This window comes from Balaenoptera acutorostrata, chromosome 1 (assembly GCF_949987535.1).
Source record: "Balaenoptera acutorostrata chromosome 1, mBalAcu1.1, whole genome shotgun sequence".
NCBI classification, from domain to species: domain Eukaryota; kingdom Metazoa; phylum Chordata; class Mammalia; order Artiodactyla; family Balaenopteridae; genus Balaenoptera; species Balaenoptera acutorostrata.
This window is the reverse complement of record NC_080064.1, coordinates 147,807,691-147,833,011: the sequence shown is the minus strand read 5'-3', so window position 1 is coordinate 147,833,011 and position 25,321 is coordinate 147,807,691. Positions and strand designations below refer to the sequence as shown.

The 25,321-nt window shown below is 34.9% G+C and overlaps 1 protein-coding gene across 6 annotated transcripts in view; it reads right to left on the bottom strand.

The window, feature by feature from the left end:
• The window catches only part of HMCN1 (hemicentin 1), a 530,431-nt gene that overhangs the window by 231,624 nt on the left and 273,486 nt on the right, over nucleotides 1-25,321 (bottom strand). For all 6 annotated transcript variants that reach the window (XR_009008571.1, XM_007166971.2, XM_057547914.1 and 3 more), the window contains 10 exons: nucleotides 24,752-24,920; nucleotides 21,521-21,648; nucleotides 19,418-19,690; nucleotides 18,330-18,425; nucleotides 15,545-15,739; nucleotides 14,427-14,557; nucleotides 14,114-14,261; nucleotides 12,034-12,160; nucleotides 9,477-9,631; nucleotides 142-420 (listed from right to left, as the gene is read on the bottom strand). Coding sequence is in view for 5 of the 6 variants with exons in the window: in XM_007166971.2 (XP_007167033.2) it covers nucleotides 142-420; nucleotides 9,477-9,631; nucleotides 12,034-12,160; nucleotides 14,114-14,261; nucleotides 14,427-14,557; nucleotides 15,545-15,739; nucleotides 18,330-18,425; nucleotides 19,418-19,690; nucleotides 21,521-21,648; nucleotides 24,752-24,920 (1,701 nt within the window). In the remaining variant the exon portion in view is untranslated. The remainder of the gene's footprint in view (nucleotides 1-141; nucleotides 421-9,476; nucleotides 9,632-12,033; nucleotides 12,161-14,113; nucleotides 14,262-14,426; nucleotides 14,558-15,544; nucleotides 15,740-18,329; nucleotides 18,426-19,417; nucleotides 19,691-21,520; nucleotides 21,649-24,751; nucleotides 24,921-25,321) is intronic.

Genomic DNA, 25,321 nt, shown 5'->3' with positions numbered 1-25,321 from the left:
CAAATTCTTCTAATTACAATGTATGCATATCGAAGACAACCCAACCCAACAGGGATTTATTAGTGAACAAATTGCATGTTGCCAGATTAGAAAGCATAGGGCAGAAAAGTACATAATTAAAACATATATTTTTTTCCTTACCATAGACATCCACATGGAATGATTTTTCAGCAGTCCCAGCAACATTGGTTACTTGACACTTATATGTTGCTGAATCAGAGACCTGTGCTCGAGGGATATGAAGAAATTGTCCTTTATCAATATAAAGTGCTTGTGAGCTGGATATGATTGGTTGGCCGTCTCTATACCAAGTAATGGCAGGCATTGGAAGTCCCCGTGTTTCACATTCCAGTTTAATTATGCTGTTGATCAGTGCTGATATTTCTGTGGTGACATTCCCTCCTTTAATACTAGGTGGAACTACAAAGGATTTCAGAACAGAAACAAGTCTTCTAAGTTTTAGCATCTGCATCAAAGTCTCAAATGCTATAGATATTTAAACAATGCATTAAAGTAAATATGAATTAAAGACAATTAGGAGGTCTGTGATTTACCTACTGATAATTAGTTGCCTGTTTTGTCAAAACAGTCTTCATCACTGTCCTTTTGGGTTTCAGATTCAGTAAAAGCAGAAAGTCAGTTTTCATTTCAGGGGTTCATTTAAGCCCAATAGATCATATTACAGGAACTAAGAAAGTCGTGTTTAACAAAGCAAAACAAAATAAATCCCACTTAAAGTAAATACAATAAGTTTGAAATGAGGCCAAGGGAGCAAAAATGTCAGAAGAGGTACAACTGCATGCCATTTCCCCAGGAAATACAAAAGGCCTAAGTGCTTTCAGATCCAGCTACTGGTAATAGCTGTGGAGTCTTTAACTTTTCCTTCTTCTTACTTTTTTTGGAACCACCACAGAGAGTTCATTCACTCAATTATACTCATCTAATTGGCTACATGTGTATCTTTCATAATTCAGTAACCACATGTCTGGCCTCTCACACCACATGAGGACTCTGCTGCTGGAAAAACAACACCACTGACTCAAGCCCTGCTACATACTCTGAACACGATCCTTCCAGGATTGTGCTATCACTGCAATAACTTAAAACAAATTAAATGGCATGTGCCTGAATTTGAGCGCCTTAATTTTTTAAAATAAACTTTTATTTTAGAAGAGAATGTTTTCCTTATGGTTGGACTAGGGTTATGGGTTTTGGAAGCACGATCACAGAGTGCCATTCTCATCAATCATATCAAGGGTACACACTATCAACATAGCTTATCACTGATGATATTGACCTTGATCACCTGGTTGAGGTAGATTTTGCTAGGTTCCTCCACTGTAAAGTTACTCTCTTTTGCCCTTTTGAAAAGAATCACTCTTCCCAGCCCATATATATGAGGGGGAGAGCTATTCTACTTCCTTGAGAGGGGAATACCTACATAATTTATCTGGAATTCTTCTGTATGAGAGATTAGTCTATCTTCCCCAATTTATTTATTTATATCACTATGCACTCATGGAGATTCATTTTATACTTTGGGTATAATCCAATACTACATTATTTATTTTATTGTTCAAATTGTTCCAGTATGGCCTTCGGGAGCTATTCCAACTGGCCCTATGTCCCTTTGATATACTCACATCATATTATTTTAGTATTTCCTTACTTTCTGGCCCTACTACATGCTCCAGGCTCATCTTTATACTGCCTGCCCCAGCCTTAGAATTAACTATTTCTCCTAGAAGCTCTGGTTCTATTTAGTGGAAAAGAATATTAGAAAACAGTATCTGGATCTGAGTGGAATTCCTTAATGTTTTCTGATAATTGTTCTTAGAACTAGTTCATAGTGACAAACATTAATATACATACTTTTTTCCTCACACATAAATGAAGGCAAGATCTACTATACAGGCATACTTCATTTTATTGTGCTTTGCCTTACTGTGCTTTGCACACATTGTAATTCTCACAAACTGAAGGTCTGTGGCAGGCCTGCACTGAGCAAGTCTATTGGCACTATTTTCCAACAGCACTGGCTCACTTCCTGTCTTTGTCACATTTTGGTATTTCTATCAATATTTCAAACTTTTTCATTATTATTATATTTGTTGTGGAGATCTATGATCAGAGATTTTATTTTATTTTATTTTTTTTAGTGATCATGATGGATTCTTTAATAAAAATATGATTATCTTCTTTTTTTTAACATCTTTATTGGAGTATAATTGCTTTACAATAGTGTGTTAGTTTCTGCTTTATAACAAAGTAAATCAGCAATACATATACATATATCCCCATATCTCCTCCCTCTTGCGTCTCCCTCCCTCCCACCCTTCCTATCCCACCCCTCTAGGTGGTCACAAAGCACCGAGCTGATCTCCCTGTGCTATGCGCTGCTTCCCACTAGCTATCTATTTTACATTTGGTAGTGTATCTATGTCTATGCCACTCTCTCACTTTGTCTCAGCTTACCCTTCCCCCCCACCCTGTGTCCTCAAGTCCATTCTCTGGTAGGTCTGCGTCTTTATTCCCGTCTTGCCCCTAGGTTCTTCATCACCTTTTTCTTTAGATTCCATATATATGTGTTAGCGTACGGTATTTGTTTTTCTCTTTCTAACTTACTTCACTCTGTATGACAGACTCCAGGTCTATCCACATCACTACAAATAACTCAATTTTGTTTCTTTTTATGGCTGAGTAATATTCCATTGTACATATGTGCCACATCTTCTTTATCCATTCATCTGTCGATGGACACTTAGGTTGCTTCCATGTTCTGGCTATTGTAAATAGAGCTGCAATGAACATTGTGGTACATGACTCTTCTTGAATTATGGTTTTCTCAGGGTATATGCCCAGTAGTGGGATTGCTGGGTCATATGGTAGTTCTATTTTTAGTTTTTTAAGGAACCTCCATACTGTTCTCCATAGTGGCTGTATCAATTTACATTCCCACCAACAGTGCAAGAGGGTTCCCTTTTCTCCACACCCTCTCCAGCACTTATTGTTTGTAGATTTTTTGATGATGGCCCTTCTGACTGGTGTGAGATGATATCTCATTGTAGTTTTGATCTGCATTTCTCTAATGATTAATGATGTTGAGCATTCTTTCATGTGTTTGTTGGCAATCTGTATATCTGATCAGGGATTTTAATGTTACTACTATGACTTGCTAAAGGCTCAGATGATGGTTAGTATTTTTTAGTGATAAAGTATTTTTAAATTAAGGTGTGTACTTTTTTTAGACACAATGCTTTTGTACATTTGGTAGACTATAGTATAGTGTAAACATAACTTTTATTTGCACTGGGAAACCAAAAAAAATTTGTGTGACTTGCTTTATTGCAATATTTGCTTTATTGTGGTGGTCTGTAACAGAACCTGCAATACCTCAGAGGTATGCCTGTATTGTGAGGTAAATTTGATGGTGGAATAATTTTTCTATAAGGTGGTTTACTATATAAATCAGGGCAGCCAATTATGGCCCACAGGCCAGGCATCAAGATGCTGAACCAAGCACAGTTTTTGCATTTTTAAACGACAGGAAAAAATCAAAATAATGATAATATTTTGTGACATGTAAAAATTATATGAAATTCAAACTTCAGCACCTATTAAGTTTTATTGGAATATGGTCATGCTCATTTGTTTATGTACCGTCTATGGCTACTTTCACTTCTACAATGGCAGAGTTAAATTGTTGTAATAAATACCAAATGTGGTGTTCTCATTGCTTCTCACTGTTGCTTAGCTCACCATAAATTTCAGTGACACAATTATAAGCCAACAGCATTTCAAGTGCCATAAATATCACCATACCGTGATATTTTACTTTACTTTTATTACCAGTGCATACTCCCCAGGTCAAAACACACACAAAAAAAGAAAAGTAAGCTTTAAAACGTAACATTTTTAAAGCACAGAACAGTGTGGATTATTTTGTTATTAAGTTCAATGGCAAAGCACTGAGTTTATTTTTTAATAACACTATAGCTGTTTTGAAAAAATACAGTGTACACTAACTCTATTAGCCTAAGCACTCATCACAATATATCCCACTCAAAGAAAAACAACCGATAAATTAATATAAAATGGAATGTCTCATTAGGCAGAATTTCTTCACAAAGATAAAAAGTCAAAAAGGCTACCATCTAAGTTTCTGAGTGGCTCATTTGTTAGCCAAGGAAGGAGAGCCATTTACCAACAGTGATTTAATTAAATCAAGAATGATTGCATTAGCAAACATTTATGCCTAAACTAATCAATTTGTTTAAGATTATCAGCCTTTCCATAAGAAAAACTGCTTGAAGAGTTGAGAAAACTAACAATATCAATAGTCATTTTTTTTTTAAAGGCAACTTTTCTGAACAGTATTCTTGGCTCTTGACAAATTGACAGATGTTACTGATACTGCTTAGCTGTCTTTTATTTGAGGAGTCAATGCCACGTTAAAGAAACTGAAGAATTAGTCTCTAAGAATAGTCTGCATGGAACAACTACAGACAAAAATATTTTCAAAGAAGTTGAAAAAGCACTAATTTATTACAACCTGAAGTGGGATCTGCTAAGATGTGCTACAACTGATGGTGATAAAAATACGTGTGGGGCAGAAAAAGGTTTAGAGAAATTTACAAATTTTACATTTTAAATTTATTAAAATGTAAAATTCTAAAAGTCTATCATTATTCCTTGTACTATTCATCAGCACTTGTGTAAAATATTCATGTGTTATTGAAACAGAACTGTCCATGGGGTATTTTACTTGCTCTTATGGACTTAAATATCAGCAGTTCCATGAACTTTTGTCAGAAGTAGAAGGTGAATATAATGACTTGTTCTACCTTATAGCAGCTTAATGTCTTAATGGTGGTAAAGTTACATTTTAATTTTTGGAGCTTACGACTGAGACTGAATTTTTTCTGAATGAGAATTGTCCTCAAACACTATTATTGAGTACTGAATGATTTTGGAATTTAGTTTTGCCATAAACTTGACAATGTTTCTTAATAAACTCAACCTAAACTTACCAGATAAAACCAGCACTTGAATGCAAAATCTATACTGTTAGTAGTCATTCTGTTGTTTGACTCACAAGTAATGTCAAGCTCCTCTACACATTTTCCATGCTGTCAAACAAAACTCAGATCTCGATTCCCCTACAAATTTGCAGTGAATATATTTTCTGAGCTCAACTTTCAGTTTCAACAATGTTTGTCAAACTTCGATGCAAATGCAAATGCAATTTCCACATTTTACGTTCTTTTATCTCTGAAAATGAGGGCCTTCCATCTAACCTTCAATTGGAATTGATTAATTGGGAGTAGAATGGCAGGCCAAAAGTCAAATATCAAGAGAATATAACAGAATTCTGCAAATGCCTTTCAAGTAATGAATATGAACAATTAAAATCCTGTGTTTGTGAAATGATATTAGTATTTGACAGTATCTATAGTATCTGCATGAAAAGACATTTTCAAAAATAAAATCTCATTACAGATCAGTATTAACAGATGAACATCTGCATTTAATTTTGGTGACAGGAATCATTAACTTTGAACTCTAATTAAGTAAAATGTTATCCCTCCAAAAGAAATCCATTCTCATTAGTAGACCTGTATTACAACAAATTTTACAATTTTTAAAATTACCAGAAAAATAGAATATCATGAATAAATGACTGGTGGACATTTCTTTCTATTTTGTTATGTAAGTACCTACATAATGTCCTTGATTTTGCCTCACAGTATGCAAAGCCTAAAATATCTACCAACCTGCCCTTTATAAAAAAGGTTTGTCAAGTCCTGCTATAGATAATTAATATCAATTCAAGCCACCATTTTGAAATCTTAAGAAAGAACATTTTACTCAGACTTTAAATTTTAATTTTGATTTGAGCCTATTGATGTAATCTGGAAACATATATCAAATTTTTGGCTGAAATTGTCTAAATAAACTGGCTAGCCTAATTAGTTGGATGATACATTAATGAAGTCAAGAACAGATGGGAACTCTACCTAACGCACTGTGGTAACCTAAATGGGAGGGAAGTCCAGAAGGGAGGGGATATCTGTATGTGTATGGCTGATTCAAATGCACTGCATTTGTGCAGTGGAGGCTAACACAACATTGTAAAGCAACCATACTCCAATAAAAACTAGTAAAAATAAACAAATTAAATTAAATTAAAAAAATGAAGTCAAGAACATAGGTTCAAACAACCCCTTACCCTCCATGAATGCTTTACAAAGGAATATCACTTGTACTGAAAAGAGTTCATTTTAAAAGTTTGTATTTATGAAATTGAGAAAAAAATTACTCAAAGAACATTTCCAGCTGAAAGCAGAACAACAAACCATCTACTGTTTAAATCTGCCAGATAAATATTTCTTCCTGTTTCAATTTAATTCATATATACTTTTCTGAGACCTGTACTTCTGTTTGAGGAACGGTGTTACAGGTAAATGTTATGAACCCACTGCACATTAAAATTTACCATGTATATACACTCAAAGACTTTTACACCATTTGGGGAAACTCTCAGACCTCTGAAACTTATACACAGACCGCAGGTTAAAAATCTTTGCCTCAGAACTACTAGCTATGAATTTGCACAGTCTCCCCATAGGTTATTAAAAGCTCTTTTATTTCCTTTTTTTCACATTCATTCCCCCCCCCCCCTCATTTCCCCTCCATCTCTTTTATTTTTCATCATATTTTGTCTCCATTTCTTCCCTAATTCAGGCAAAATGTGCATTTCTGCCTTTCAGATGCATCGGACCCACCTGCTTTTTCCTCATGTTAGTATGTAAATAAAGAAAATGAATGAGTCAACTGCAGTATGAACCACATTCTCAACCTGAAATCTGTATAAATATTTCTCACAGTTAGCCCAAGTATGGCATCTGTTTCATTTATTCTTAGGAATAAAAGCATTTTCACAAGTGAAATAAAATAAGCTTAAGATTACCCACTCAAGAGGTGCAGACAAGCTTGCTAGGGAGGAAATGGCATTATTTCCTGAATTACTGAATACTTAAAACTTCACAATGTTACAGTGCCTTTCATCTCAGACAATCTTAGAAGGTTTAATCATTACAAAGCCCTCTCTTCTCGGTGCCTTAGGGCATCATACCAAATGAACAAGAAAATCTGAAATGAAAGAACTCAATTCCTATGGAAATAGGAGTCTTATTGAATCACCAAAATGTATTCATCACATTCTTTGGCAACAATACAACAATGTAGAGAAAACTATGCAACAGCTTAGGGGAAGTATTGTACCTATTGTTTAAAAGGTTGGTTCTGGTAGGAGGCCAATGGTAGCAATAACACTTTTGTTTAACTTGGATGCCCGTACAGCTAATCTTTCAGTAACATTACTGTTTTTTGGAGGACATGTCTGTTCACGATTGATTTCTTCCACAGGCTTCTATTTATAGAGAGAAATTATTTAAAAGCCTGCAATAAATAAAATTTCTTTGATTCAAGAAAGCTATTTGAACTGTATATAAAGACAACTAACATTAAAAAGGGAAATTTGCAATTCAGTTAAATTATATAGAAATCAAGCCAGATTCTATATATATTTCAAGTTGCAAGACAATACAATCACTAAGTAGATAATAAAAAATGAATAATATTCATTGAACTTGTACTGTAAGCTGGACAATATAAAGTATCTAGCAATTGATCCTTACAATAATATTATTAAGTAGGTACTATTATTATCCCCATTTTATAGATGAGAAAACCGAAGCTCAGAGGGGTCAGGCAATTTGTCCGAAGTTGCAAAGTTAGTAAGTGGCAGAAGTTGGGTCTGAACCCAAGTCCACTTACCTCAGAAGCCCAAGTTCCTTTTTTTTTTTTTTTAATTCTTATTGGGGTGTAGTTGATTTACAATGTTGTGTTAGTTTCAGGTGTACAGCAAAGTGAATCTGTTATGCATACACATATATCCACACTTTTTGGTTTTGTTTTTTTTTTTAGATTCTTTTCCCATATAGGCCATTACAGAGTACTGAGTAGAGTTCCCTGTGCTATACAGTAGGTTCTTATTAGTTATCTATTTTATACATAGTAGCATGTATGTGTCAGTCCCAGTCTCCCAAATCATCCCCCCCGCCACCTCCCCACCTAACCTCTGGTAACCATAAGTTTGTTTTCTACATCCGTGACTCAAACCATCACCGTCCAACAGAATTATAATTAAGACCACATATATAATTTAAAATGTTCTAGTAGCCACATTAAAAAGCAGGAAAATAATACATTTTACTTAGTCCAATATATCTAAAATATCATTATTTCAGATGTAATCAATGTAAAATTATTACTTAGGTATCTTACATTATATTTTCATATTAAGTCTTTGATATCTGGTGTGTATTTTATACTTACAGCTTGTCTAAATTTGGACTAGCCACATTTCCAATGCTCAACAGTCACGTGTGGCTGGTGCCTACCATACTGAACGGTGTATCACTAGACAATTCATTCACTGAGCAAGTATTTCTTGAGAGCTACTGTGTATCAGACATTAAAGTAGAGAACATGCAAAACAAGGCCCTGCTTTTATGAGGTTTAGCTTCCTTTGAGAGAAATAGCAAATAAGTAAATAAACCCATAAGTAAGCAGTTAAACTATCAGACAGTGATCCGTGCTATAAAGAAAACTAGGACAATGTAATAGAGAGTGATGACGTGATTGGTTTGGTTTGGGAAGACCCTACAAGGAAGTGACATTCCTGAGGTATCTAAACTTTTCTGAGTGTCAAACGCTATACAAAGCAGAAGATAGTGCAGGAAGTAGAGCCACAATAAGCATGACTGGCCTAATGAGCCCTATTCCTTCCTATCATGTAATTCTTTGTGCCTGCAACATAATGTTCAAGTGCCTTCCTATGGCTCCTGGCATGAAAAATAAATGACCTTGGCAGTCACCTTCCTCAGGGGATGTTGAGAATTTTAGTGAAATGAGGGCTACATACCTCTGATGGGGAATTAACTGAGAGAAAATAGCAGCACAGCCTAAAACATTTAAATATTACCATGTGGTCTGAATAAAGGCCAAGATGGAATGAGAATAGAATAATTGAGTTGTTCTCATACCATCATCTTCATTCTATTTCATGCATCTCTACTCTTTTTAGAGCTTTTTAAAAACCCCTTTAGGGATACAGACATTTGATTTATGTTACACTAACAAATCAGGGAATACTTGACCTCTTAAGTGAGGTCATATGAAAATCACTAGACCCCCTGAAGAAATCCATACTTAATGATAAAATACATTAAAATTGGATGCAATGTTATAGCCTAAAACACATGAAAATAGGCTTTTTCTTTTAAAGTAAGTAGCATTCCAAATTACTTAGTATTGAATCAAAGAGCAGTTAACAGTAGAGCAAACCCTGATTTTCAATGTATAGTGAGAACTGATAATAACAGTAAAAAGCATAAGAACGTCACACTTACTATAGAGAGTCAGTTTTATATCCTTGGCTTGTTTGCCAGCTGCATTAAACACAGTACACTGGTAGCGTCCCTTGTCACTTCTTCGTGCATTCTTTAAATGTAAAATTTGTCCTTTGTCTAGAAGTTCAATATTAGGGTCTCCCAAAAATAAAGGCCTAGAAAAAGTAAAATTTTATTCCATGGGCCCATTTTTGTTTTCCTAAATGTTTTCTCTTTTATTAATCACAACAAAAATCATTAAGTCATATGAGTTTAAAAATATGAATCAAAGTTGAATTTTTTAGTATGAATCTAAAAAAAATACAATGATATGATTAAGTACTTCTGTTTAGAAGAACAGAATTATTAAACCACTTTACTAATGAAAGTAGATAATTATCACTTTGAGAAAAAACTTCCCTTAAACTTAAATTGAATGAATATCACTAAATTATTAAATTGAACTTCATTTCAAACTTAAATTGTTGAATAATATTACTACAAAACTTTATTTCTTTCATTCATCCTCCCCCCCTTTTTTTTTTTTTTTGGTTTACAAAGCCAAAATTTCTACCATCATTCAGAAAAGAAAAACTAAGTGTCCAGGAGCTTCAAGCCAAGCAATATTATTTGTAAACTAATATTATAACACCTGGAAAAATATTTACAATAGAATGAATGGTTATTACTTACTAAAGACAATGATCATGCCAATTTTCCTAAAAAGTAGATATTGTAATAAATATGAATGCTTTTATAATCATAAATACTGAAAGATATTTACCCCAAAGGCAGCTCATATATATTTGTCAAGGAAGTCTTCTTCTACTATACAGAATCGTTTACTAACTACTATAAAATGCTTACTTTATGTTTGGCAGCAGCTTTATTTAATACTTAAAACATCATGGTAATTAAAGTCTATGATATCCTAAGAGTCATGCCTTTAAAATCCATTGATCTTTCAGGAAGACCCATAGCCAGTTTTTAAAAAGCTGCAGTGAATTAGCCCCATTATAAATAGATGCACTGCTATATTAATAAGCCACCAATCAGACTACAAGATTAAATGGAAACACATTTAATTTTCTGTGGTAGCATCCCATACTATTCCTTGGTATGACTCTTTTAAGTTCTCTGAAGCTAAGAGAATAAAGTACTTTACTTTAATGCATTTTAACTGTTTAAAGAGGTGGAATACTTGATAATGCTACTCAAATTGAAGTAACTTTAAAACTTTCACTGACTGTTAATTATGCAAGTAACACAAAAATTGAAACAAACAAAAAAACATTATAATAAGAAAAGGTCTCCTTGGTTTATTACCCCTAATGTGAGTCTTTTCTCTAGACTTCTTACGATTGTCAGTTTAGTTTGTGTTCTTCCACATGTTTTTCTAAACATTTTTCACCCATAAATGTATTGCTAGAGGAATCTAAAGTTGTTATACATAATGGTATTGTATTATTGTTCTACTTTTCACTTGACAATAGCTATGGAGATAGTTTTGGTACATATAGCTTGATCTTTCTCTTTTTAATTGCTGTCCAGTGTTTCATAATAAGACAATGCCATACGTCATCTATCCTCTCTCCCAATGTCAAGCTTTAAGCAGTTTTCACTTTTCTGCTTTCACAGTGTTTCAGGGAGTATCCAGGGAGTCAAGCCTTCCTGCAGAATAGATGACTGGCTTCCCTGTCCTAGACACCAGTAGTGTAATTGCTACATTATAGCATATGAGCATTTAAATTTTAATAGATATCAACAAATTGCCTTTCAGAGTACTAATTTACATTGTCCCATCAGAGTCCTATATCCTGATTTCCTTCCCATACTCTAAGCCAACACTTGATATTTTTCAAACCTCTACTTTTTCTTGCCAAACTAATCTATGAAAAACAAAATCATATTATTTTGCTTACCTTCTCCAAATTATTGAAGGTAAGCATCTTTTAATATATTTATTGCTTAACTATATAACTTTTTAATTGCCTGTTTATACCCTCCACACATACATTTTTCTATGTTGTTTGTCTTTCCTATTAACATATAAAAAGTTTTTACACAATCCTTTATTTTATACACTGCAAACCTTTACTCTTTGCTATTTAGGTCTTAGACAGCTGCTTTCAGAAATTATAATAATACACAAGGGCTAAGAGAAACATCTAATTGCTCTTTTGTGGTTGTTCCTTTTTGACCATATATTAAACTAGCTTAAGCATTCATCTTGCTGTCATAAGCAAGTTTTCCTTTTTAATAATTCAAACAATTCTATGTAAAGCCAAGATTATCTCTGTACTTGGATCTTGTATTTTTCATTTTTCATTCTTAGCCCTTAGTGTATATTTAGTGTATAATAAATGTGAGTTCCTCTGTGTCTCTAAAATAAATTCCCAGCATTTCTAAAGTCTTACAATTCATAAATTCATAAATTTGAGACCATTTTTGAACAATATTGTTTTTCCTTCATGTTCATTTAATAATACTCTATGTGGTAAGATAATTAAGAGGGGGAAAATCCACATCTATTTCCAAACAATTGGATCCTTGTAACAAATACAGAAGAGGTACTCACTTGCCATCTTTGAACCAGTGAATAATGGGAAAGGGAGTGCCTTTGACTTGGCATTCAAGGGTGGTATCCTGGTTGAGGGCAACTGAGACTTCACTTGGGGAGCTGGTACCTATTATGGTGGGTGGGACTTGAACAAAGACATTTTATCATGAAAATCTATGACTTAGCAAAAGGAGTGGGGAGTGAGAGAAGATAATGACTTCTATAATATTTCAACAAGATCTTAATGTTAAAAGTAAAATATCATACAATAATCCCTTTCATATCACATCTGCGGACCCAAATGTCAAATTTAAACATAGGAACACGTTCATGAAAGATTTGATAGCAAGACAATTACTTGGAAGAATTACAGTAGTAAAGAACTCATTTTGAGGAGTATTAAATCAATGTACAAAAGGAGTTGAGAATACAAATGAGCCATGAAGCTCACATAATGAAATTTACTACTGCTATACGTTTTAGATAATGAATGACATGGTCAATGACAATCTTATAATGTTTAAATTCTACCATAGTGCTGTTTGAAATATATTACCCTTGTCTCTTTTAAAGGGCTCCTATGCTAAAATTGTACATGAGATATAATGTGAAAAGATTGTACTAGTTTTTATTCTCGGAATTATAAAGCATATTAAAGAGCTCCCATAAACTTCCCTGGTCTTTGAATCCTCCCCCTTTATATCACGTTACGGTGTTTGATCTTAATCTTCAGAGCAATGATCAGCCACTAAAGGGTTTCAATAAGGGAGGGCTGTGATCAAATTTGTTTTAAGACCACACTGGCTTCTGAATGAAGATCGGATTCCACTGGCAAATAATGGATGAAGGGGAGTAGTTAGGAGGTTATTGCATTAATTCAGCTTATAAATTATAATTAACATGGAATTAAGAAGCAGATTTAACAGGATGTAGACAGATTTACAGAGTCAGGGAGAGGGAGGTAGGAAGAATGAGTACCAGGTTGCGGCAGAAGCAAGTGGATGGATGGAAGTGCTGGTCACTATGATGGGGGTCACTGAAGGTGACCAGAACAGGCATTTACTGAGACCTTTCTGTTTTCTATGCCACTGAGATATTCAAGCCAAGATATTGTGGAGGAGGTCAGATATATCACCTGAGAGCTCAGGGAAGAAGTCTGAGTTGGAGATGAAAATGTGGGAGCCATCAGTGCACAGATAGCAGTCAAAGTCATGAGAGTAAATGAGTGCCAAGAGAAATAATGCCAATGAGACTAATGATAGAAAAGATCACTTTGTTTTTATAACCAATATCAATAATGGTAATTTTAGCAGAGGAAATTCAAAGTACTTCAGGCTTTGAGAAGACTTATGAGAGAGAGAACTTTTATGTTTTAGCAGTTTACAAAAGGTAATTCTAATGCAGCATCATTCCCAGACCTCACTTCCACTCCAGACTTACAAATCATATGCCCTTTCGATGAGCAAAACATTAAAAAGGAAGGAAGTCATTTTATCACAAAGTAAACTTTGATCAGCAAATATAATTTCACAAACTAAACTTACAAAAATTTTATGATTATGATTAAAACATTTTAAATGTTTTAAATCCCAATTTATTACAGCTGCTACCCATTCTCAGCATTCTCCCCACTTAATTAGAATCAGGGCTGAGGTTGTTTAGTTATAGGAATTAATTAGAATGCAGGGGAGGGTGAATTTACTACCTTCCTCAGTTCAAGTACAACCTAGCAGGCTTTAGGAGATGTCAGCAACATGAATGAATTTTACTGTGCATCATCCGGCATAGTTACTTCCCAAAGAATTTCCTGACCACCTCATTAGAGAAACTAACAAGAGCAGTAATTCAGTATTTTCTGTACAAGACAGTACCAAGTTCCCCTAGACATCGCTATATGATAATAACAAATACCTATAAACTTTCTATATCACATGGTTCTGATTAACCAATATTAAAGACAAAAATAATAATAGAATAAAATGAATGATATTTCTCCTATCAATTTATTTTTCATCTCTTTACTCTTTAATACAGTTAATGCTGTCCTATATAAGAAATGCATCTGAACTGAAGTTTTTTAAAAGAATGTTTTCCTTACCTAGCACATCGATGTTAAAATACTTTTGAGAAGTGCCTGCAGTATTAATTGCTTTGCAGGAATATCTTCCTGCATCCTCTGGAGTGGCTTTGAAGAGCTTTAACATCTTCCCATTGCTCACAATCTGAATAGTGCTGCTTTCAGTCACCTTTTAAGGCCAAAAGGGTCAGTGTTATTTCCAATTCTAATAAAAATGCATAATTAAAATTTGAAGTAAAATTTTTATACTATTATTAATAAGAAAGTCACATTTGAATGATTTACTTCAGAGGGAGAGGCAAGGACCTATGCATGTTTGGATGTCTCCATTTACCTGGACATCATCTTTATACCACATAATGATGGGAGATGGAGTACCTTCAACTTCACAAATGAGACTGGTCAGCTGGTTGACCAACACGGACACATTTGTTACTTGTTCTTTATCTTTAATTACTGGAGGAACTGCAAAAAGTGAGAAGTTGTAGTTAGATAGTTTTAAATAAATATTATATACAAAGTTTCTTTACAAAGGGCTTTAGAAAGCAAATTCTGAGATACCTGATAGCTAGAAAGGCTGGTCATACTTAAGACAGCTTTTATTATGAAATGAAGAGTCTTGACCACTATATTTATAAGTAACTCATTGAATTTTTACTTTAGTTATTATTTCAGAGTTTTGAATTAAGGATAAATTTAAGGGAGATCCTATTTATTTCACATACCACTCAAAATGCAAACTGCTAGAGTCTCAAGTTATGTGAGACTACTTTGCTGATGAGAATGAATATTGCCCAGTGTTTCTGGAAGCCAATATCCATCAAATTTCAAAATGCACATATCTTTTGACGCATGCAAAGTGCCATATATACATGATTTCATCGAAGCATTACTTAGAATAGTAAACAAATGGTACCAAACCAAATGCTCATCATTGATAGAAGAAGGTTAAGTAAATCATGGTATGGTGGGATGCTAGGTAGGCATAAATAAGAGTTAGGAATATTGAATAATCCCCAAGTTAGAGTGTTTAATGAAATAGACAAGGTGTGGAGTAATGTATATAATGGTCTACTATAAATGCTTTTTGTATCTAAAAAAAAGAGGATGAAATATATATTCATATTTCTTCGTTTTTGCATAAAAATATCTCTGGGAAGATACATACACACACACACATACCTAACAACTTTCCTTGCCCATAGAGAGGACAAGTAGATGGCTTAGCCTAGGTCCAGCGGACTTTTGATTATGTATCTTTTTCTACCATTTGAACTTTCAGTGATATAAAATAAATCAATAAATGCCGTTAGACCACTACTCTTCTGGTTGATAACACGTCTATTCACATAAATATTAAATAACACTGGACTGAAAGAATAACATATATAAAAGAATCTGAAAGTGTCACATATTCAGTTATACGATTTTAGCATTTCTATCTGTATTTACCATGGACTCTGAGGTTATATTTTCTTTCTGTGGTTCCAGCTTCATTGACTGCCACACAAATGTACTCCCCACTGTCATACGGCGTAACAGAAGCAATAACCAACAATGTGCCATCTTCTAATATAGAAATACCAGGATCTCTGGCTGTCAGCTCTCTACCATTCCACAACCATTTGATGGTTGGTTTGGGGGTACCTAAATAAGAAATTAAAGCTTTGTGATATTTTACAGCAAAATTAGAAGTCACTATTGAATATCAAATATCTTGAGGAGAAATAAAATTTGTTATGATTATAACAGGTACCCTTAGGTACTATGCTTCTTTGAAGATATTGCTCCTGGCATGGGATTTGGACGAGATTACAGTATTTAATGCCTCTAATTCCTGATCAGTCTTAAAAGATGTATGGTCTGTAGTGTAGAATTTGATCAAAGTTGTTTTTATCAAGACATTCAGATGATAGTAAGCAAAGCAAAACATTTTCTTGAGTGAGTTCATGGTGCTAGTGGGGGGAAAAAAGCTATATTAATTAAATGGACTAGAAATGGGGAGAGTTTTTGGATGAAAATAAAGGAAGAACAAAAATAAGATACTATCAGAGGAATATACATACAGATTGCTCAGAGTACATAAATGATGTACAGAAATGATGCTTCATAATTCACATTTTAAACAGGCCTAATAGAGCAGAGATGAGGAACTTCTACTAGCCACACATCTTCTGGGGATCCCATTCTGTTAAACAGAGGGCAATAGATTATTCTTGACTTTTTATACTGAAAAGAAAGCTGAGAAAGCAGTGAGCAGAATTGCTTTCCTCAATTTATTTATTACGAAGAGAGTGAATGGAAGTTACATAACTCATGAATGAAAGTGATAAAAACCATCTTAAAATGCATAATGGAGCCAAAAGGACATACTTGAAACAGACAAACAGTAAACTCTATAATAAGAATGTATTTATTTAGCAAACAATGTGCCAGGCACTATTCTAAGTACTTTCACATTTTACTTAATCCCTATTAATCCCTATAAAAATAAAAAAAGCACATTCAATAAAATTAATATAATTGTATAAGACATGGCATGTATATATGTATATATACATGTATAAGACATGTATAATCTTATATTAAAGCATAATAAAAATATTAAAGAATGGTCATATATCTAAGTACAAAAGAATGGCAGGAATACATAGAATGTGTCATTTAGGTTAAACTCAAATTGAGTTAAGGAATTATAAAAATGACTGTGATTGACTATGAATGACTATGAACTAATAAAATGACTATACTTATGGGAAAAAATAAAACAAAAATATTGGCCTATTTCGTCATCCTCATAGTAAGATGCTGACTGATGAGGAAGAGAAGATAAAACTGATGGACTGCAGTTGTTCATGTTGTCAAGGAAAAAAGGGTGTTATAATCATTTCCTCACATCCTACTCATTCTTTTATGTGGTTCTCAAACTTCTCAATTAATATTTGTGAAGTTAATAAATGAAAAAGTAAATGAACGAGCAAAAGAAAGAAATTGTGTTCTATTTTATTTCTAAATGGTAGAACAACCATGGTCAAGATGAAATTCATGGCCAATAAAATGAAAAGGCATCTAGCTATTTTAAATGAACTCAAGAATTCTACCCCAGGTGAAAATAGAGTACTAGGAAGAGGTGGTATTTCAAAATGGAAAAGGGAAGTCCAAGCCAGCTTGGGAGTCAGGGATTCAGTGGAGAGTACAGAGCAACAGTGCCACTGGCAGGCCTCCATCAGTAGGAAGCACCCACAGAACTCAGCTGAACTTAAACCTTTCTCAAGGATCCTTCTCCAGGCCTTGCCTCCCTCCCCACTGGCTCTGGGAATAGTTACTGACAATTCTTTAGATATCTGAAAATCTTGTTAAAGTTATCTTTCTTTTAATGCTGTTAAGAGATGCAAAATCTTGCTACAGTAACAGAGACAGCCTTAAGGACCTTCAACTGCCACTGTCTCCAGGGACAAGAGAGTTAAGAGTGACACGTGGGGGCACTAATGCTACCAGCGGCATGGAGCGCTCCGGGAGGTCACGGAAAGAATACTGCTTGGTCTTTGCCAGAACTGTTACAGACTCATTTGAGTCATTGCAGATGAACGCATATGCGAAAGAAAGGACGTTCTTAACCATCTATTGGGCATCCAGAGTAAGGTGATGGTGACAGTGCCTTTTTCACATCCTCTAGAGGAGAGAGAATAACAATCTCCTGCCAGGAAACATGGTGGGATAGAAAACCCAGAAATTCAGGGAGAGAAGGAGTTCAGACAAGCATCAGAGAGCCAAGTTACAACCTGGCTCCAGAATTACCAGTAGAGGATAAATCTAGAAAGAGGTTTTTAGGAAAGAAGTATCTAGAACAAACAAGGGGATTGCCCTAATTTATACCCCTGACTGAGAAAGATATGCAAAAGTTTGAATAGCCCTATCTGTCACATTTTAAAGAGAATTCTTGTCAAAAATAGAATGAACTAAGAAGTAACAGGAAGGAGCATGAACAACCTGGAAAACATGCTAGATGAGGCAAGTTTGAAAGAACAGAAGGTATTTCCAGTGAAGGAAATAAAACACCTGGGAGGGAAAAATACCTATTCAACCTAGTTGTTATTTGAAGAGGGATTAGTTTCCGTTATGCCCAAATGTTATAATGTGGACTGACAAGTAGAATTTTATGATCTTTGGGGTTCAATATAGAATTCTGGAACAATACAACATTATGCCAATGCCCATGTGTCCAAGTATTACACACCTTTTGCAGGACATGGAAATGCAATGCGTTGATTGGCCACTCTTTCTTGGAATGGAGTGTTATATGGAGGCTCTAGAACTTCCAGCGTAGGTGGTTCTGTTAGAAAAATAAATGCATTATCACAGGCTTTCCTTGGGCAATATCGAACTCTTCTGAGGCTAAGTATGACACCTGTTTCTCTATTCCTACCTTTGCAATGGTATTCTCTCTGACAGGAGTGCTTTTCCTCCTGATTGGACATGGCTGGTTCCTTCCAGTCAACAAGATTCCACTATAAATATTATCTCTTCAGAGAAGTCCTATATGACAATTCAATCTAAAGTAGCCAACTGCTGGGAGCATCATCCTATTTTAATTTTCTACACAACATGTCTCACGATCTGTATTTCTTGTTTATTAGCTTGCTTGCTTTCTGCCTACTTACAGAACCGCTCACGAGAGCAGGTGTGTTACCTTTGTCACTATTTCCTCCTCACTGCCCAGATCATGACAGACACCTGGCAGGAACTTGATAAACACTTGTTGCTTGAAGGAATAAAGATTCATCTTTTTTTTTTTTTTCTGGCTGTGACACGTGGCCTGTGGGATCTTAGTTCCCTGACCAGATATCGAACCCATGCCCCCCTGCAGTGGAAGCTTGGAGCCCTAACCACTGGACCACCAGGGAAGTCCCCACAGATTAATATTTAAACCCTCAAAATAAGGCCTACATCATTACAGGGAACAGTGGACCTCAACTTTCTAGGGATTAATATTGAGTGCAAATTACCACTATGAGGTAAATCCTACTCCAACCCACTCTGCCCACAATTTCTTCCAAACCAAAAATAGCAGGTGGGGCACTTATCTAGGATTGTTTCCACTGTCTACATCATCCAGGGCAACTCCATTTTCAAAGGTAAACAGTTTTGTAACGTATAGTTTCATTTCCTTCTGGAATCATTCTCCTTTCAAAGTTAACTAGAGAGTCATAAAAGTTATATAGAAATCTTCTAAAAGTAATCCAAGACCATCCAAGACTATATATTCTGTATAGACTCCAGGGTTTTTCCCCCACTGTACAAATATTTTCCTAGGCCAAAAATCACCTTGGACATGTAGTGTTATCTCCGTCTCATCACTGCCTGCTATGTTAGTAGCGACACATGTATATATGCCAGCATCGGCGAGCACAGCTTGGTCGATGCTGAATGTTCCATCTGGATGACTAATATGCTGCAGTCCATCAACCAACATGGTGCTTCCACCAGTAAACCAGGTGATTACAGGAAGAGGTGTCCCTTGAGCGCTGCATGGAATGTCCACTCTTTGACCAACTTGGACTTTCATAACTGTAGGGCCACGCTGTATCTTTGGAGGCACTGGAAACAACACTGAGTATTAATAATCCAACTTTAAAAAAATTCCTCCTTTTCTCACTTTAAATGAGAGCTCCTCACCAAGAGGCAGCGTGAGAAAGTGGAATAATCTCAGGATTTGGACCCAGGCTCAGGCCACTTAACTAGCTGTGTGATCTAGGGCAATTCAGTAAATTTCCTGAGGCCTGTTTCCTTGATAATCCAGGCAAAATAACCTCTTCAATACCAATACACTGCAAGGATTATGGGAAATAATGAATATAAAACTCCTCATTCCAAACTCGAGGAAAAGTAAGCATTTAATGATGTCAGATTTCTTATAATATATAAATAACTTACGGTTTAAAGCCCTCTTAAATGGCAAACCAGTTAATTTCTATCATCTAAGTGAGTAAAACAAAAAGCATTTTTCTCCATGTATTCTTAGTTTTTGTTCTCTTTGTGGAAGGTTTAGCCAGACAGTACGAAATATTTCTAATAAAATCTTTTGTTAATTTCAGAGAAGAAAATCAAGATAAAGCCTCTATTATTTCCCTTTATCTACATTCCTTCAGAAATTTAAATGAGATAATTTATCAAAACACTGGCAAGTAGTATTGGGTTCCACATATAAGCATTATGAACTATAGAATCAAGTTGACTCCTAAGAATATGATTAGAATTTATGTACTTTACTTCCCTAATAATCCCCATTCCTCTGTCCTTTTGTTAAAACTTAATATTTAACCAGTATATTCTAAAGGTTTTCCCTTACAACAAACTTTTAAGTTAGATAGTACAGGCATACTTTATTTTATTTTATTGTGCTTTGCTTCATTGCACTTCACAGATATTACAATTTTAACAAATTGAAGTTTTACGGCAACCCTGCATTGTCAAATGATGGTTAGCATTTTTTAGCTGTAAAGTATTTTTAAATTAAGGTATGTACATTATTTTTAAAGACATAATGCTATTGCACACTTAATGGACTACAGTACAGTGTAAGCATAATTTTTATAGGCACTGGGAAATCAAAAAATTTGTGTGACTTACTTTATTGCCGTATTTGCCTTATTGAGATGGTCTGGAACTAAAACCGTAATATCTCCAAGATATGCCTGTATTATCATTGTCATTTTATGAAAGAGAAAATTAAATATAAAAGAGGGTAGGTAATATGCCTAATGCTAGTAAATGACAGAACTCTCATTGGATTTCATATCCCACAGTCAAGAGGACACTACTGCAGTGACTGATCTGAGAGTGAAATCAGGTCAAAACTATTTGAGAAAATTTCTTCTGATATTTGAATGTGTGGCTTATAGTATGTGCTCACTAAGCATGTGTTGAATGAATGAGTAATTATCAATAGATAGACTATGGCAAATTGAGAGAAGAAAGCAGACTACCTAGAGAGTTTTAAAGTAGTTAAAGAATCCCAGGAGCAGAATGTGTTCAGTGGCTGGGCTCTATAAACATTGAAAATGACCATTTATATGCTATTAAGTTCTTCCTTGAGCATTCACATTCACTCTACAAAAAGCCACCGGTCTAAACACATTTTCTTTTTTTATGATGTATCAACAATAGTCATAAGTGACTGTAGACATCTAGTAAAACTGAGATCCAAAATTTTAATACTGTGCATCTGAGGAAAAAGGGGAGAGTTGTTTACAGATGGCAGATAAAGATTTCAGAGTAAATGAAAGCAAATCACAAGTCTCAGATTTTAGAAAATTTTTCTATAATTACTCTCTATACAATTTGAGGTTAACTATCAAAGAAACTGGGACAGTAGGTCTCCCTGTGGCCAGTATATGCCATAGCATATGCCTTCATTTCAAAACTCACCATGGACATTTAATTTAACAGACTGAGTCACGTTCCCAGCAATATTTGTGGCAACGCAAAGATACATCCCACTATCTGAAACGCGGGTCTCAGTGATCTTCATTGAACCAGAAGGAAGGAACGTGTGTCTAAAAGAAAGAAACCAGAGAGTAGACCATAAAGTATGAAGATTTAAGTATCCCCTATGCAGCTACAATTCAATGTGAAATTACTACTCTGCAAGCTCTTTTTCAAACCATTCTCCCATCTATAATGTCATTTCTATACACCTTAAAAGTCAGGAATTTTAATAATTATCAAAATTGTCTTGTGTATTCTGTTTGTTGTTCTTACAAATACCAAATCAGTTTTCTTTTACATTTAAATCTAATGTAAGGGCCTGACATCGTCAAATAATTGTACATCTCTCTGCTTTGCTAAGTTGCAGCTTTACAAAGTAAATGTACATTTTGATAAACTGTAAATATACTCTGAACACATTATTGCTTTTTTCTAAAATGCTTCATTTAAAAATTTAGTATGTTAAAATAAAGGCAAAAGAAGGTACGTATGCAATTCTCAGATATATACTGAATATATTCCTCTTATGTAGTTAGGTAAACCAGATCTACATATAAAAATGTTATGTTAATTGTGCTAAAATAGCTTTAAGAGGGAGGGGGTCAAATAGACCTACTTACTATCAAGGTTTCTTATAAGCTAAGACAAAGTGTGCTATTGGCCCAGAGACAGACAAATAGATAAACAGTTAAAGATGGAAACCCCCTTTCAAAAAAAAGACTTAAGCATGTATGAGAACTCAACATGTAATGTGCAATATCAGAGGTGGTGTTACAAAAAGTCAGGAAAGGATTGACTATTCAAAAATGGTGTTGGACAAGTGGCTCTCCACATGGGAAAAATAAATAAATAAAATTAGAGCACTACCTAATACTACACACAAAATAAAAATTCAGATGTATTAAAATCCAAAATGTGAAAACAAACTTTAAAATTGCAATAAAACATTGGAGTCCTGTTTATGATCTTCCTAAGTACAAATCTAAAGAAATGATAGATTAACACCTTGAGCTACATACAAATATTTAAATTGTGTACAACCAGACACCATACATAAACCTGAAAGGCTAGGAGTAGACTGAGAGAAGATATTTTCAACACATACAACAAACAAAGGATTGTTATTGAGAACAAAAACCAAATTTCTACATTCAATAAGAAAAAGAGAAACAAGTCACCAGAACGTTGCAGCAGGTTTAAAGAGGCAATTCACAGATAACACAAATGGCCAACAAACAAGGGAAAACATTCCAGGCTCACTAGAATTCAGTCACGTGAAAAGTAAGACAGTTGCAAGACACCATTTCACATCCATACGAACGGCAAAAAATTTTAAGTCAGTCAACACCACGCAGTGATTATAACGTGGCAAAAGGTACACCTATGTTCTGTTGGTGGAAGGTAAATCAGGATTGCCCCTTCAGAAGGCAGTTAAGCAGTGTCTACAAAGCTGAAAATAGTAATTCATTCTAACTAGAAATTGGGGTTCTAGGTACAAGTCGCAAAGAAACATGCATATGCATACAAAGAGAGATATAAAAAGATATTCCCTGAAAAGCCTTGTTTCTAAAGCCAAAAAAAAAAAAAGAAAAGAAGAAAATGTAGAAAGACAAAACAAACAAGAACATGAATGTCCATACACAGGGAAATGTATAAATAAAATGTAGAATATGTATATGGTAGTTAAAATGAATAAACTGAATATATTAAATGTTGAGTCAATAAAGCAAGCAGTAGAATAATAACATAGAACATGTTACAATGGTAAATTGAAAACAAGTACACAAAACAAAACTAAAAATAGAGAAAACAATATTCTATACTATTTAAGGATGTATGCATAGGATATACACCAAGTCTGTGTCAGTGTTTGTGTCCCTGGGAAGGGAGAAAAGAGATTATGACTGAGGAGGGGAACAATGAAACTTCAACTTTATCTGAAATACGGTATTTCTTCTATTCAAAAATATTTGAGGCAAATATTTTTTCAAAGAAATAGTAAAGTAGTTCTTAATTGTTTACTTTTTTTCTCACCAGTCGTAGGGAAACTACTGTGGCATGAATTTATAGCTTCATAACTATACATCAACAAGTCTAACAGACAATAGCTAGATACTATAATTCTTATTCCGCCAGTAACTTCTGGCATGATGTTGAGTTAAAACAGTAATTGCTACCATTCTTTGAGAACCAGAGATGGGAAATGGAATGTACATTATCTTATATCATCCTTTCAGGTATTATCCCCATTTTATAAACAAGAAATCTGGGCTTCCCTGGTGGCGCAGTGGTTGAGAATCCACCTGCCAATGCAGGGGACACGGGTTCATGCCCCGGTCCAGGAGGATCCCACATGCCACGGAGCAACTAGGCCCGTGAGCCGCAACTACTGAGCCTGCGCGTCTGGAGCCTGTGCTCCGTAACAAAAGAGGCCGCGACAGTGAGAGGCCTGCGCACAGCGATGAAGAGTGACCCCCGCTTGCCACAACTAGAGAAAGCCCTAGCACAGAAACGAAGACCCAACACAGCCAAAAATAAATAAATAAATAAATTTATAAAAAAAAAAAAAAAAAGAAAGGAATCTGAGGTTCAAAGAGGCCCACTGAAAAAACTGCCAAAAGTTTCAGGTAAGCTTTAAGTGGTGGAGGTAAATTAAAACTCACACCTGCATGGCAACAAAGGTTGTGCTCTTAAGGGCTGTGGCATTCTGCTTTCCATGTCACTTAGCCTATCAAATATATTGTTTCAGTGGGCCTTTATTTGTACAAGGGTTTAAGTTCAATCAAGAAGATTTTTACAAAGTCATCTAATGAAAGTCAAATCCTAGATATTAGAGAATGTATTGTGTTTTATTGCTCCTCTGGGATTAATGGAATTGTATAATATGCACTTTGTGCTAACCATAATCTACATACAAATCCACTCCATTTTTGTAAGTACCTTGTAGAATGCACCAGTGGGAAATTATGTCAAAGCTGGGTGTTAGCATTTCTGCTATTAAAGAATGACTTAGAAGGTATATATATTTTCTGTAGGCTCGAAGGTACATGTAAATTATCTCATATTTAAAAGGTTTTTTTTTTTTTGAGACATTTGAAAACCTGAACAAGTACAGTCACCTGTCCCAAGAGATTATGTTTCACATGTTTCGATTCATCCCAGGTCCCCTACCTTGGAGAGAATGGCGAGATGAGCTGGGTTTCTTTGGCCCAGGTAATGATGGGTGGGGGTAAGCTCTTCACTTCACATGGAAGTGTCACCTCTACCCCTGCAAGGACTGAGATCTCAACAGGCTTATCCTGGGACAGTCCTCGTTGATCTCCGAACACTCTGGGCCTTACTAAAATAAACACAAGTTTTGAAACGGAAACAGTACGTTGAAAACAAAGCACACTTTAACTCACATTAAAATGTGGACTACTAATATTCTTCAGTAATTTGCAAAAAGATGCTGTTTGTTCCAAAGTTTCAGGACATATCTAAAGCTTTCCATTAACACACATTGTGAGAGCTTAAAGGAAAATGACTAGAAAGTTTTCCTTTTTAGCTCCTTCTTTCAGAACACAAGGCAGAGGTCAGCTGAAATGCCCTTTTAGAATCTAGCATCTGTAAAAGTAACCTCTCAAGGCAGAGCACTAACCAAGACATAGCTGAGGTTTGGCTTTGCTAGGAGTTTTAACTAAGTGGTGTTTCTAAAGAGGGTTGGGTACCATAAGCATACTCCTTGGGAAAACACCATAA